General features: G+C 32.0%; 1 protein-coding gene across 1 annotated transcript in view; it reads left to right on the top strand.

The window, feature by feature from the left end:
• LOC125068153 (ataxin-2-like) overlaps window positions 1–16,587 on the top strand; it is a 156,839-nt gene that overhangs the window by 98,483 nt on the left and 41,769 nt on the right. The window contains exons 3-4 of the mRNA XM_047677187.1: window positions 15,695–15,842; window positions 16,029–16,184. Coding sequence (XP_047533143.1) covers window positions 15,695–15,842; window positions 16,029–16,184 — 304 coding nt within the window. The remainder of the gene's footprint in view (window positions 1–15,694; window positions 15,843–16,028; window positions 16,185–16,587) is intronic.

Genomic DNA, 16,587 nt, shown 5'->3' with positions numbered 1-16,587 from the left:
TTTAGATGATCGTAAGTTTATTTATTTTTATGTTCACGTTTCCAACTGTTTTTCTTGGACAATTTTATTTTGGAGATTGTCAGTGTATTTGACAGTATTAAGAGAATAACTTTGTTAGGAAAAACAATAATACGTCTTTTTGAACATCGTCATCATCATCTCAAAATAAGAACATACCATAAATTCCTATTAGTGGTTTCATTTTGTTCGAAATTTATTTTTACGCCACTATTATTTATTCTTAAATTCTTGAAACAGTTTTTATTTATAGATGTTAACGCTCGTAATTTGTTTCGAAGTGATCTACATTCAGGAAAATATCTCTCGAAGTCCCAGCACGCACGCGACCACGTTGATGTCTTTCGTACGGCGCATACAACGATACGCGTCGCTACGCTTTCTATCGTCCATTTGCATTAACACTAGTTACAAATAATTCATTATTAAGGAAGTCGATTAAAGTAATTAGTCTTACTTATAGTATTTAGTCTTACTAATCATTCGAATTTGTTTAGGTGGGGAGTTGATTATATTTTTAATATATAATATATGTATTTATGTTTGTACACAGATATATTTTTCCAAGTTTCCTCAACGAAAACAAACCTTAATCACAATTATTTTACATAATATAATTTTAAATAATATAAACTTAAACCAGAACCACTTTCTAGTTAAAATCCCTAAATGTAATTTAATAATTTTAAAACCAATATGAACTAATTTTACGTTGTATATAAATGCACATAAATACAGTGCAAAACAAAAATAACTGAGAAAAGTGAAATCCAAGCCTAACCTAAAAATTCTAACATCCTCATATGGTTTTAATTTGATACATGTGCAATTTATTTTACACTCTAATAAAGATTACGAATGCACCTTTCGAAACAAAGTCAAGAAGAAATATAAAACTTTTTGAACGTCAAGCCTCAAGAATTCATAACAGATCGCACTAAAGCATCTTTTCAAAAGAGACGGGGCATTACTAACGGATTATTTTAAATAAAACAATTAAAGGTCGAATAATATGAAAAAAAATATCTATCCCTATCCCGTACTTTCCTATTTTACCCAAAAACAGGTAACCTTGAGCTCTTAAACAATGGTGAATCTTTCAAACCTACAAAAAGGCGAACACTTATTTATACGGCCAATTAACGGCAAAAGCTTTACCGGTTACATCAAAGATGACCAAAACGCTACATTTAAAACCCCCGAAGGATTAGTGCCAACTTTACTGAGCCGTAATTCTCCTTTACAATATATTTTTTGCCATTGCTTTCATTATACGCTCGTTATGTTATCTATCGTTAGAAGCTCTGTACGTTTATTGTACGTATAAATGTTTTTTGTAATACACAAACTAATCGAATTTAACATTTATAAAATTAAAGTTAACTGTAGTTTAATAGATAAATGATGAAGCCACGTTATGTTCTTCTTCTTCTTCTATGTTTATGTTTCTTAATTCGCAACGACATTTATTTGGGATATTTAATATATCTGTAAATAATAATTAAAATTAATTAAAGTATGTCCTTGCATATAAATACGAATTAATTAATTTAAGTGTTAACTTAAACGTATATCATTAGGCTTTAAGATTATTGCTTGAAGTTCTAAAATAAGGTAAGTGAAGATTCGTAATTATTATATTTAAAGTATTTGCAGCTCAAGCGTGTAACCACGAAATATGGCTATTGTTATTAATAAAATTATAGCCATTAATTTTCGTAGCTTTTTTTTTAATGAATCAGAATAGAAAACTAGAATAATAGTGGCGTTAGAACAAAATGTATTAATTTAATCTCGTACAATAAAATACACTTTCACTCAGTTTTCTCTGAGAAATTATCTCCCATAGGTGATGGTATCTTATGTAAAACACGTATGACGTGACTCGGTTGTAATACTTTAATTCAACACTTATTAATCTGTGCTATAATAGTACGAGCCTATTATTATTTTTTACGTAATTTAGTTAAAAGAACGGCGTTAAGGAAAATTGTATTCGACGTTGTTCTTTTGTTATGTTCTATTGAAGATGTTTTTTCAATAACATGAAGAATTTAAAGACTTTACTTTTTAGTAAATTTCATATTCGATGGATATCTTTAAACATAATATATCTTTTAATTATAAAGCTGTGGCTACACATAATACAATGTATAATGTTTAATACTTCTTAAATCTTTTACTCGACTAATATTTTTACAACGGGGTTTCGTAGAATAATAATAAAACGAACTTTTCCATTACTTTGAACAATAAAAAACCCGAAACCAAATACTTCCCACAGCACTGCAACTACAATACTTACCCTTAAAAAAACTCGCCCCGTCTCCTGCCCGTTTCACCCCTGAGCACGTCTCAACTTGTCAGTACTGAATTTCACATCAACACAAACTTAAACTGACCAAATCAATAACAATATTTCTATCTATTATCAACCTTATGGCATTGAGTTATGTAATTTTAAATGTTTCTTTATTGTCGTATTATTTTGCATTACGTTAAAGGATCTCGTAATTCCGAGAAAGGACAATCGTCCTCAATATACCTGACCGTTAAAAAAAAAATATGCAGGTAAATTTGACCTGCAGTATTTTTTTTTTCTTTCGAGAGCAGGAAATCGCAACAATGGCACCCCGGTCACGCTCGTATGTCAGGTACAGGGGTAAATAAGACCATATTTAAATCACGTGCAGCGTGCAAACTTCACTTATTCACTGCACCTTACTTATCTTGTTATTTAATCTTAGTATTAGATAGTTTTCAAAAGGCAGAGCTGCGTTGCTTTCGTATGATAATATCAAGTATTTTAACATCAACAATAATTATATTTGTTTTCTGAACTAAATTTTAAACCAGTTGAAATATTATAAAGATACAAACACATGTACTTTCATTCTTTTCCTTCGCTAGGTGTTCATTTTTGTACAAAATTAATTAATTTCTAAAATATACTCATTTAAAATAACATTAAAATCGAGTATTATCTCGAAATCCATTATAAAATGTATATAGATAGATATATAACTCGAAAAGTTTACGTGAAAGTTCGAAAGTACAGACCTATGTAATTAGTATAATGCAACTCATATAGCATTATTACTTTGTTCAAATAAAATAGAATAAACTACTGTTTCTTCTTTTTAATTCAAATCCGAGACCCGCTTCGTTTTTGTTTTTTCCTTTTCTTTTTTGTAACATTTATTTTATTACTCACAGTCATACTTCTTAACTGCAAAGATTTAAAATATTTTTGTTAATAATAAACAAACAAAAAATACTCGTGGGATATCAACCTTAAAAACCGGTATCTCACAATTTGCATAAGACGCTTATAATTTACCTCGGCCATTACGAATTTGTGATACTCGGCTCTGTTCAAAGTGCATCGAATAAATTCGAGGCAAGGTCAAGGGTCTGGGCCTAGGCCGAGGTCGCCGGGTGAAGGAGGTCGTGGGAGGGTCGCGATGCTAATGTGCTCGTCGAAGGTTCGGCACCTCTGACATTTTGAGTACAGACAACAAAACCTGTCGATGCCTCGTTAGGTCGATACGATAGTATTTAATAACACTGAAATTTCTAATTAATTTGATTCTACTGGCAGTGTACTTACAATATATGACTAACATGACTTTGCTTATAAAAGTTAATCCATAAGTTCAATGTTACCCAAGCGACGAAGCAGAAATGAGAGTTATGATATGAACAGTTCGCCTACATGTCATGTCTGATCTAAGTGTCCCATTCATGAAGCCAACGCGGTTGATGAAACTCCCTTAATATATGTATATAAGGATAATAAAAGACTAAGGAACAAAAACAGGGTTAAGTTTGAAATGAATGATTTCATAAAATTTTACTCATCTAAAAAATTACTTTTATAAAATTATCAGATCCGATATTTTTAACATTTTATATTTAGAGTTTAATTTAAGTTATAAATTATATTTTTATTGTAGCTAAAATTTATAAGGAATGTGCTTAAATAAACGGCAACTACGTTAAACCATTTTTAAAACGTCAAAAGCGTTTCCGTGCCAGAGAGCGTCACTGTTCATATAAAAATAACACGTAAATCTAACGTGTACGAAAGCCATAATAAAGATGTTCGTGATACGTATAATGGAGCGATAACTACGGTTATAAAATTAAAATGTCGCCGATTCGGCTTCATGCGACGTTTATGTGCTATAAAATAAACTAAACTCTTCTAATAATTTAATCGTTAAGACCTTGTTTTGTTCGGATTATTATTTAACAAACAGCTACGAAAGTTAAACATTATTTATTAATTTATCGATTTTGCTTTACATTTCTTTTAACATAAACTGTTAACTATCACACGAGGTTTCTCATCAATGTCGTGTTTTCTAATAAATTTATTCACTGTGGACAAAAGCTAATGTTGGGATTTTGGTGAATACCACAATGCACTATTATATTTTATAAATATACATAATATCATTGGCCACGTGTATTTTGTTCGTCGCAGATCATGCGATGAGTTATAAACAAAAGTAAGTAGGTTATACCGACTCACCAGCACTTTTCGATTGGGATCTATGTGTTTTATCGGCTGGAACATCTTAATGGTGGTCATTTATATGACAGTAATAAACATATATCAAAATTGGTGTCATTCCTATATGTAATTGCATGCAAAAGATAAACACGCATCGAATTTTAACAGCTTACAAATCACGTCGAATATTTATAATTACATGATTAATTAGCTATTCCGGCTTTTGCGCGGGAAAAATAAATGATTGACCTCGGAAAGTTTAAATAGTGATGTGACGATAAATAAACAAATATTGCGTTATATGTAATTAGTATCGAGTCAAAGAATATGTCCTCGTATTTATTTAAATATGTTGGTATGTCTCAAAGTACTGGTCTAATCTGCGAAACGTGAAAGGCAATACCTGCCCGGATCATTTAATGTCTAATTGTGACAATGATTATGGTGAAATTAGCGAACAAACGGAAAAACTCGATAAGTGACTTTGTATTGTGTATATTATTTAGAGGCTAATCGTTTTATAAACCAGAAGCCAAATCCAACTTAATTTTATAAACATAAATAAATATGTTAATTAATCAGAAAAACCTTAGACTTTTTTTTATTAACGTACAAACAAATAATAAACGATTCAATACCTATTATATTAATTACGGTTTATGTCTTTTTTTATATGAGCGTGTACGAAACTATTACTTATTTCGTAATAAGAATGATTTAGTTACTTCGACAAGTGAATCGGCTAATAAAAGATTTGTAGGTTTTTTTTTTGTTTCTAAAATATATTATCGGAGTACAAATGATTCTTTGAAAAATGTTGATAATATTATAACTTTATCGAATGATTATTAAATCGTAAAATTGCGAACCCGGTGGCTATAACTCAGCTCGGGTCGAACGCCGAGTCGGGTCATGGGTTTAATGATAATGTGGTCTTATTGCGGATTCAGCCCGACCTCTACTTTAGAAAACGTGCACTTGATTGGAATTTTAAATACATTTTTCTATGTACTATTAAAGTTGTTTTGTTAGTGTATATATTTAACGTTGATGTTGGGTTTTGTATGAAATCGATTTGGTATTAGAATGTCTAGTAGAAGATAATCTAATTTTTTGGGACATAATCTTAGTTTCCAAGGTTGGCGAGGTAGTTAATATTTATATCACCAATGGCTAATGGTGACCACATACCATCAGGTCCTTCTTGTAAAACCTCGAGGTCTTTCTTGATAAATAAAAAAACAACTATTAAGTCAACGGTATGAACTTCAAATAATGCTGTTTAAAATATCTACAATTAATCAGCATTAACTTGAATCATTTATTTTACAACTATATAAGAAAATGTACCACAGTGTTAAAACATATGTGTTACTTCTTAAAATTTAAGTGATACTATATACCATCTAGCTCACGATATATTTATTATGTTTTGTTATAAATATAAATTTATAAAGACAATAGATCATCCAAGTTCAATTCGGAACAAAAATATTCAAAATATTATTTAAATATAAACAAAAGGAAGAATAATATTTATAAAGAAATATAATTTTATTAATTTTCTACTTAATTAATAAACAGAAAGTCCGTAAATTAAATTTATTGAGTTCGTTATATGATTAAGATGTATTTACTTTTCAATACAGTCTCTATATGACGTAGCGAATGTTATAGTTGTTACATAATTCAGATTTCCTGGAGACAGGGCTCAGTGCAGGGTCATCTAGGTACGCCCACTCACCAGTTATTTCTACAAGCGAAAACAAAGCTTCGTATTTCAATGCCAACGGCCAGTGAGCCAGTGTAAAGATAGGCATAAAAAAAATTAATGTCGTTAAATCAGAATTAGCTATCTGATCGTAAGTTTAATCGCTAATGCGTCACCATCATTTTAATCTAATTTGTTATGTCCCTTGTGCCTATAGTTACACGCTTCAAACTCACTCTCTCTTCAAACCCGAACACAATACTTTGTATTTCTGTTTGGCGGTAGAATATATGATGAATGGATGCTACCTAACCCAGACGGGTTTGCACAAAGCCCTACCACGAGTAAATAGAAGTTATTACACAATATAAAGACCAATTTATTCGTCTTTCATCTGCTTTAAATAAATTAAAAAAACAACCTTCAGTAGGTACATATATCATAAATATTGACGCGACAAACATGTCACCCGCTTAAATCTAACTGTTAACAAGTTACAAACAACGGGCTCCGTGGTCTTGGTAGTGCAGGGTTTAAACAAAAGTTTGTACTTGTAGGATAAATATTAGTTTTGGACGAGCTAACCTCTTGACGACCTCTCGACCGGACGACAACGATGACTATCGGCTATCCGGTTTGAGCTGTGGACTTACATACTTAATTGGTTCGAGTGGTCACGTGGTCACATTCCTTTTAATTTGACGATTAATAATAAGTAGCTGAGAATATTAACTAATATTAATAAATTTAATTGTTTGTTGATTAGGAAGTACTTAAGAATATGTCATATATCAAAATGATTACATTAATTTTAATGTTAATTAATAATAATAAAACATATACCGACCAATCTCAACGTAAAAATGTAATTAATAACGCGGAATAACTTTACAGTAATTTATTTTTTGTCTCGTTCTCTCTCGTTCTTGTGCTTGTCTGACATTGACACCGTACGTAGGTCGTATAGACAATTTCTTATCGTTGTATCATAGTAGGAGTGACATAATAATTATCTTTTCTTTTCACACCTACATGAAAAACGAAACGTATTTAATATACTTACACATATGTATATATATATAATACATATTATAAAAATGTTAGCGTTGATCGATCTGAAACTAGGTATATATACATTTGTTTTACTAAAAATTATAAATTTATATATTGTTAAAGTGTAAAGTTTACACACCTAACTTTCAAAGTTAATCTGTTCCAAATCAAATACCGCACGTAGTTATCTGATGGTACCATCTGGACGTCACGAGATGGCTGCGACGCAGGTGGTTAGTGGGCACGGTACTAGGCAAACATAAACATACGAATGTTTGTCCAGTGGACCGCCGGCAGAGTCAACAGACAGGTGAAGCTCGATAGAAACCTGTTGGTATATTTTGGACATATTGCTTGATCTACGTTCCATGGTTCAATGTTCGATGAAATACTGCATTGAATAAATAAATTTGTAATTCAAAATTGTCGTCTTCAAAGTTTTCGTCATATTGTTTTTTTTTTTAAATTGAATTTTAAATGCTACTTACATTAAATTTTTCTCGAACTATTTTTTTTAACGATTCAGGAAATATGGTTCTCTTAAAATCGAAACCTTGTCAAAGGTCGAGCAAATTTTATAATTCTTTTTTTAAATATATATTTTTGAATGTTATGAACATCAGTTTAATAATTAGACAAAAAATTTGACGAATATGTGAATGTAACATTTAGTAATGCAGTTATTTTATTAAACTCTTAATTTGTGCACACCTGTCAGTCCTTGATCGCACGGGAGGTCAAGTCGCCTACGCGGTCGCGTGGCGGTGGACAAACAACTCGATTCTGTTGATTTTTCTATTAACTCCGAATGACGTCCCGTGCTCTGTGAGTACTGATAGATGTGTCACCACGTACTCGTGGGTGCGCTGAGGCGGAAATTTTGATAAACATTAATTTCGAACGGGGTGTAAGTTTGGAGCGGAATCCACCACGCTGCTCCAATTCATGTAGGTAACACGTATAAAGGATTTTCATCTGATAGGAAATGAATTAATAATTAACACAAATTAACCAAATGAATACCACTGGTGGTTACCCGGGTTTGAACTCGTAATCTTCGGTTAAGTTTCACGTTATTTAGCCACGGGACCATCTTGCCTCAGAAGTAGTAGTAGCCTAAACCTACAATAATAATAATAATATTTATTTTATGGCCAACCAAGCCAGTGTTAAATCACATGGTTGATTTCTATTTCCTACAGTGTCAATGTCTGTACGCAAAGGTCACCACTTACGACCTACTACTAGTAAGTGTCATTGCTCGTCAGGCTTTCTAAATTCGATTAGATTAAAAAAAAAATAATAATATCCAAATTGTCGTGATTTAGGTTTCCTGTGGTATTTTAACTTATTCGGTGTACCGAAAGAAAATTGTTTTATTGTTAAACCGACCATCAGATGCAAGTATTTTTTTTATTATATATGCGCTTGCGTCGGTCATTTAACTAGCAATTGAGTCATTCAAAGACAATTTAAACAATAATTTTCATAATGTTCACGTCACGATATACAAAAGTTAATCTGTACGTAAATAGAATGGAAGCGTATGTTTTTAATTGCGACAAAAATGGCTTTTTCAAGCTCATTATTTTCTAAGTTAGTTATTTATTATTATTATAAGTAATTAAATCACAAATAAAGTTTTGTCTATAAGATTGTCATAATCGAGGTCATTTTTAACCTACATATTTTAGAACTAGTATGTTTATTATTTGTATTTTCATAGAATTTGTCCCCTTGAGGTTTCAATCATTGGTATTGCGGTTATTTTCTTTAAGCGACGGCCGCGACCTATCAACTGTCAACAAGCATTGACCGGACCTCGAAATTGTGTACGCAGCATAAAACATACTTAACGATCCGCAAACGACGCAGACGTTCTAATGAATTTGGAGAAGGCATATCTTATAATAAAAATAAAATCGATCTAGAATATATTTATTGCATGCATCTTCATATATTTTTAACAGTAATTTATATAAATCACGGTATGCGTTACATACAACAATGTTTGGAACTTTGACCTTTTTGATTCCGAGTCTGGATTAAAAATTAATTGACATAAAAACGTAAGTGATAACATTGGTTACCTGACAAACAATACAATTAAAAAAATTAAAAAATGTACCAAAAGAATCGATATATTTGTAATAGAAGTTATGCCATGTATAAGTGAAATATTTGCCTATAAAATGCCTAAATATGCCTAAGATGAAGCACAGACTCGAACGTATTTATACATAATGGTTGCCTTCAGTTTTTACCAACAGATAAAATAATTTACAATGGATATGCATGTATACTTTATAAATATTATTCATGAATTAATTAAGTCATGGTGATATAAGATAACATTTGAAGATCGACTCAATAAGTACACTCTGAAATTTTTTAAGCGTGTTTGGAGAAAAGCCCACGATCCGCTTGAGTTATTAATGTTATTTGGCGGGGTATAATTAAACTATGATTTAATCTTTCTATCACGATTAATTTAACATTTAAAAGAAAGAGTGACAGTATTATTTAACTAATCACCCCCTCTACAACATTTATAAAGAAAGTCGTATATGCCTATAGATTTATTCACTCATGAAGATGCGCCCCTCCATGAGATCTTACAATTTGTGTGAGTGTGTGTAACATGACTAATGTAGGAGTTAAAACTAAAGAGATTATATTTGTTAATTAAAGCTCGCCTTTGTGTGTGTTCTATATCTATTTAACGTTACCCGTGCAAAGTCGCGACTAGTCGCTGGTATATTTATACTTGGATTGTTGAATGGTAGCTGCAGGTCTCATAATAAATAACAAACAAACTGTCCTGTCCGGTAGTTCGAACAGCTAAAGTCACTATAGAATTCGTAATTTATCTCTCTAATCGTTTGTATTGAATTGTTCAAAATATCAACACGCACATTTAGCCGGTACGATCATGTTACGGTCTTGTAATAAATTTATGTGAGATTTCGAATATTTTGTCATGACACTGAGAATTGCTTAGTTTATTAGTCATGAAAATCAAATTGGCGTATAAATTGCTCTTTAAGGTATTAGGAAGACAATGAAATATGCCTAATATTTCCTATGTTCTTGAACATAATTAACAGTTTTTTTGATCGTCTATACTTGATATGAATTCAACATCGTATTCCTAATAAATTATAGTTTTTTTTTTTTTTTATTTGGGAAAAAATAAACTTGATACACTAACAGTAACTGTAGTAAATATACTATTATAACGTCAGAACAATTAACTGTACCTTATTCCTACCGAAGTTATCACAATGAGAACCTTTAACCTTCCTAAATGTCAAGAATAGAACCATTGAATGTTGAGTGGAAGGTAAAAAGCCCTGCATTATTATTATGAATTTATAAAAAATATATGTTTATTAATTAATGATTACCACATCCAGCAAATATTTAATTTCATCCATCTCGTGTACGTACGTGTGCATCGTTCTCTTGCCGCGCACGCATATTTGAACGGTACCGATCACTTAGGCAGTGTGTTTGGCGTACGCCGCCATTCGGGTCAGGTGCTGCTGCAAACGGTACATTGTTTGACGATGCTGACCCTACCCGATGTGGTGGATCGTATAGCAGGTAGCGACAAAAGCTAATGCATATTTAAAATACTAAAGTTAATTCTTTAATTATACAATCTTACAACGCACCAATTATATATATTTAATATAAAATTTTGAAGGCAACTTCCTTCTTTTTGCAAACTTTTTGCAATTACTTTGCTATTTTGTTATCAGTTTCAATTATAAAAATATATGTATAGACTTATATAAAAATTCTATTTTACATATTAATTTCGTTTATATTTTACATGGTAATTAATTACAATTTTATGTTATAAATTACATATATACCTATAAAAGCCGCTCGTCTCAACAACGTTCACAATTTTTCGTTGTTTTGTTGAAAAATAAAGCTGTATCCCGATCGGAGCGTCCCCTACCCGGATATTAATCCTAACCAACCAGGATTAAAATCCCTGGGTGGTTAAGGTCACACACAAAATTAATCATCAAAATCAGTTTAGCCGCTTAGTTCAGTTCCAGAGACTTGCGTACGTGTTTATTCACGTAAAAGATATTATTTATATATGAATATCAAGTTTTAAGACTTGCACCACAAGGCAAGGCTCTTTGATGTCGAGTTCATACATAGCGAAACAATGTAGACACGCAAAGCTCTTATGTGAACCGTGGGTTAATTGACTCCCTACTTAACTTCAAACGTTTTATTATTAACTTTGTATAATTAATACAGTGAAGTTTAAAACCTATATTAGAGACGGGATGTTTGAAATTATAATATGAAAACTTTAAAAAAAAAACATAAGTATTCCTGCTCTAAGATAAGAATATTTGCAAACTCTATTCGTAAATTGATTGTAATAACCATTAATAAAATATTAGTTCAGACTATTTAATATAACATGTCGTAGTATAATATTTATTATTTTCATGCTTTACGACAATAATGCTTAAAAGAAATACAACGAAGTCTAATACCAGTGCCAGTGCCTAGTGCCCAGTGTCAGTAATGTGGAATCATTTTTTTAACAATCAAATATGTATTGTTCAGAAATTTTAAAATAAAGATTGGTATCCAAGAAAACTTACATTGAAACAATAATGAAAGGACATATAAAAATATAAAAGTGTCAATTTTCATTCAATAAATTGTTGTCGTCAATAAATTTATAAAGGACACGCCGTAATGGTTCATTTAACGGTTACGTAACTATTGGTTTAAGTAAATTGTAGTTTTAATGCTTAATTCCGAAATGTTGATTAAACTATTTTATGGATTTTAATTACTATTAGAAGATAGTGATATTACCTCAGTAGGTACTTAATATATTATATACATAGACACTTTTATTATCTTAAATGTATATTACTTTACATTAAAATTAAATATTTACATGTGCAGTACAAGTGCTTACTACAAACTTAGACGTGTGTTTTTCAAGATTTGTTGAATAACTCATCGCTTCTCTCTTTGGTTTTTTTCATAACAGACTATCAACTACAGCTCATTTACATCACAATTGTTTTTATAAAAAACAGAAGTCGATGGGTTTTTTTTAAAGTGCTTTTATATCAGATATGTCAAGACTTAAATTTGTAATCATTAATCAACTTGTTATTTAAGATCATCTCAGATAGTAAAATACCAAGAGTGTCCACATCGTTTTTTTTTCTAGTTCAACTTTAACATGTCATGTTACGGTTAAAGTCGACTCGTAACGTAACACGATGTCATTGCAACATAACGGTGACCGTTTCCTTCATTATAATGTCAATTGACAGGTCACTCGACAGGTTCGGCGCCGGAAAACATCGCTCATAGAACGCCATGACACTTTTCGATCACTTCCTGCTAATAATTCTCACAAATCCCAGAGGCAATGTTGAGGAAACTAAAGATTATTTGTGAGAAATCGATGTTTATCTACGTAATTTAATCAATGTCCAGTATTTATTACGTTAAATTAAAAAAAAAAAATCATATGTGTTTGAAGAAACACACATGTTACTTGAGAAGCAGGTTTCCTAAAACGTCTTCAGAAATACTATTAATAATTAAAAATTCTATGATCTATTTCTATGGCACCATTGACTAATTAGCTTTATTTATACGAAAGTCACGGTAAATTGACCACTCACCTCTTGAAGGTGAGTGGTCAATTTATTTCAGGCTTACAAAAAAAGTTCATCCAGTTCAGACACATTAGTTTCCTTTATTTGAGTATAATTATGAAACAAGGTAGAATCTTTGCAATTTTCTATAAAAAATAACATAAAAAATTTTGTTGTATTAATTAAGAAACAGGTACGATAAGATCATACATATTTCAATCTTATCTTTGAAAATTGAAATGTCAAATATGTCAAAGACAATTTTAAATTAGAAAAACATTCGTCGTATGTGGTCCAATCGTTTTAAATGTAACCACAGCTTTATGTCGAAATTGCCTAATATAGATATTATTATATTCGTATGAGAAAATATAAACTCATCTTAACGCCAACGTGAGATACTGGCACAATATAAACCCGTAACATTACCATTGTAATAAGATACATAAGATCTCCATAGATCGCGTCAATTTGAAATAATTTTCCCATAACATGGTAGATTATGGTATTGGCTCTGTGGACTCCATTGTGGGCCATATCGGTCGATATGAATAGGAATATTAATAAATGGACTCGTCCAGCAAATAAATGATACGAGTATGCCTTGATAGCTTAAGTAGGTTTGTTTATAGAAAGATATACGGAACCTGTTTATTGTTTCGACGAATACAATACTTGGATCGACTTTACTTCACTATACATTCATGATTTCTTTTTATAAAAAATATACATTGATCGATGTAAGCAGTGTTTTATAATAAACTATTGTTGTGAGGATTGTGGTGACCATTTCATTAAATGTGAGTAAATTTTGGCAGTTCATAATTTGTGCTGTTATTATATCAACATGTTTTTAAATATGTAGGCGAACATGCAAATAGACCACCTGATGGTAAGTGTACCGACACCCACAGACATCGGTGCCGTTAGAAATTTTAACCTTTCCGTACATTGATCATGCGACACCGACCTTCGGAGCTAAGATGCTATGTCCCTAGTGACCGTAGTTACATCGGCTTACCCAATCTTCAATCCGGAACAAAGAAATAGGATGAGTGGAATTAGTGACAGAAATGAAACCAAACCTTTTTAAATATATTACTATTTCTACGTGAAACCTAAGTGATCAAAATGATGAGTACGTCTATATCGATGACGTGTTAGTTAATAAAGTATTATAAAGTGTTATTCAAATCGCTTTAGTAAACAAGTTAGTACGATTTCTTAATTAAGCAACAAGGATCGCGATAAATGGCAACATTAGAGTTTTAAAGGCAGATATTAATCGTTCCGGTTAAGGCGACGAGTGGCGATGGTGGCGTGTTTCGCACCATCCATCACATATGATTTATATGAGAACCTGTCTCTAAAGTGACACTTGCATAACTAACCGCCTTGTTTAATTGCTGTTGAAAGCTAGCCATAAAAATAGGCCTAATGAAGAAATGTTTTTGTCATGCGCTTGGTTTATGGTCCACCAATTAACAATGGTCACGTGGAAGTTAGCTCATGACGTTTTCGTTATTTACCAAGTAGTATATTATAATAAATGATCTATTTAATTCGGTTTTAGAAATCAGTTCAATATATAATTCATCATTTATTAGTAGTTATTTAAATTATTAAAATCGAAGAACGTTTAGTCAATTAAGTCTACACCCCTCGAGCGTTAGGTGCGTGATCGATTAATAGAAAAAATAATTTATAATGATGTAGGGTTTTACATTTGTAGTTTTTTTTGGTAATATTTGTTTAATTTAACAAAAGCCGCAAGTAATGCAAAGAATTCACTTCTCTGTCACCAAAAGTGTGAAGAATATAAATGGCCTTCGAAGTATTCTGGTCGGCTGTGATGTTACCATCGTTCTACCTGACATCGGTACTCACACCTCGTATGCTCATTAATTTTGTGAGATTGCACGTTCAGATTCGAGGAAAGTATATCGCTTGAGTTAAGCCTGCGATCCAGTGGTGTTCACGACAAGAAATTGTTTCGCAATGATTATGTAAATTGTTTAAATGTATACATCTTTGCGGGGAAAGTCGTGTCATATAGAAATCTCAATTTTTCAACTAATCGTTGCAAAAATAACGCATAAAGATATTCAAAGCGCCAGAAAAATCTTAAATATAAATGGGAAAGTACCCTTTTTTTATCTTGTAATATGTTTATTGTAATTGTTTGTCTATGGCAACAATGTTGAAAAGAAAATATATTAAAAATGATCTAAAAATATCGTAACACTTTCGTATTGTACATCGTAGCGCAACGCTACGTACGCGGTGGCCGACCGGACTCATTCGACTCGACCTGCAATGCAGCTTCAAACGCGCCGCGCGATGCGTATCTTCGTTGAACGCGAAGATTCCGCGCGGGTCACCGAATGTGTTGCGCCATTTTTTTTTTAATCCAGTCATGAGCGTAACTCGGCAACCGGATTCGCCACATCACAAACTTTTATCTCGAGATGTTCTTCTTGAAATTATCAGAATTATAAGGTCATGTTTTTAGGCCTTTAGTTAAGATTATCTTTAATAAATTATACGAAATATGCGGCATTACTACACTTTTGCCTTTGCCTAAAGATATTTATAATATACTTACAGAATAAAAATGTTTTGTCCTTTTAAATGCTGCACGTTCCTATAATAAAGTAAGATAAAATATACATTTCGTAAGTTTACTTTAAAACAGAATAATAACATGTTCCTTTTTTTTACTTGTCACAGGTGAAGGTGGCGGGGGTGCGGCGCGGCGGTGCGCGCGCGATGCGGCGTCGCCCGCGCACGCGCACGCGCCGGCGCCCGCGCCGACCGCGGCATCCACCCACGCCGTTAAAATCGAACGTCTCAGTCCGCACGACTCCACAGCTTCCAGGTAAGACATTTTTTTTATATTTTAAGCCCCTAATTAAATATATCAATCGTTAAATAGGAATGAAATGTCTTTAAAATCGATATTATCCGACTTATGTTTAACAAAAAATTCATACTGTAACCTTTGAAGAGCTAAGGATACAACGCCAAAAATACATAGTATTAAGTATACAATAATTTTATACAGATCTCGTAGCGTAACGCCATCAACTTCGTCGTACCCGGGCACGCCGCCTGAGCGCGGCAGCCCGCATGCGCCGCCTGCGCCTGCGCACCCTCCTCGGAATTATTCGGACATCATGCGCTCACTCGCGGCTCGGTACAACACCCATCCTACTAATGAGTGAGTAGCCATTGATTGTTATCTTCATATTAACACACATGTATTGAGAACATCTACACCAAAGAGATCACATACAGTCTACAAGATTTCCTTCCTGACCTTTACCAAGTACCTCGACAAGTCTTCGTAATATATTGAGTCGGCTGAACATAATAAAATAATTTTATTTTAATTTTATACCCAATATCAAAAAACAACAAACCTAAGCATAAAAAGATATAATTAACAATACTTACAGTAATCAAACGACTCATCTTCAGTCAACATTATTAATAAAAAAAAAGAAAACATGTCATATTAAGGAAAATAAATACGTTTAAACAAAAATAATTAATTCAATTGATTTGTTATATAAGAGCAGTGTTTCTATTCGTTTTAAAAATAAACTTGAATACATCAAAAC

Source organism: Vanessa atalanta, chromosome 13 (genome assembly GCF_905147765.1).
Source record: "Vanessa atalanta chromosome 13, ilVanAtal1.2, whole genome shotgun sequence".
In the NCBI taxonomy this organism is placed as follows: Eukaryota; Metazoa; Arthropoda; class Insecta; order Lepidoptera; family Nymphalidae; genus Vanessa; species Vanessa atalanta.
This window is presented reverse-complemented; position numbering and strand designations above follow the sequence as displayed.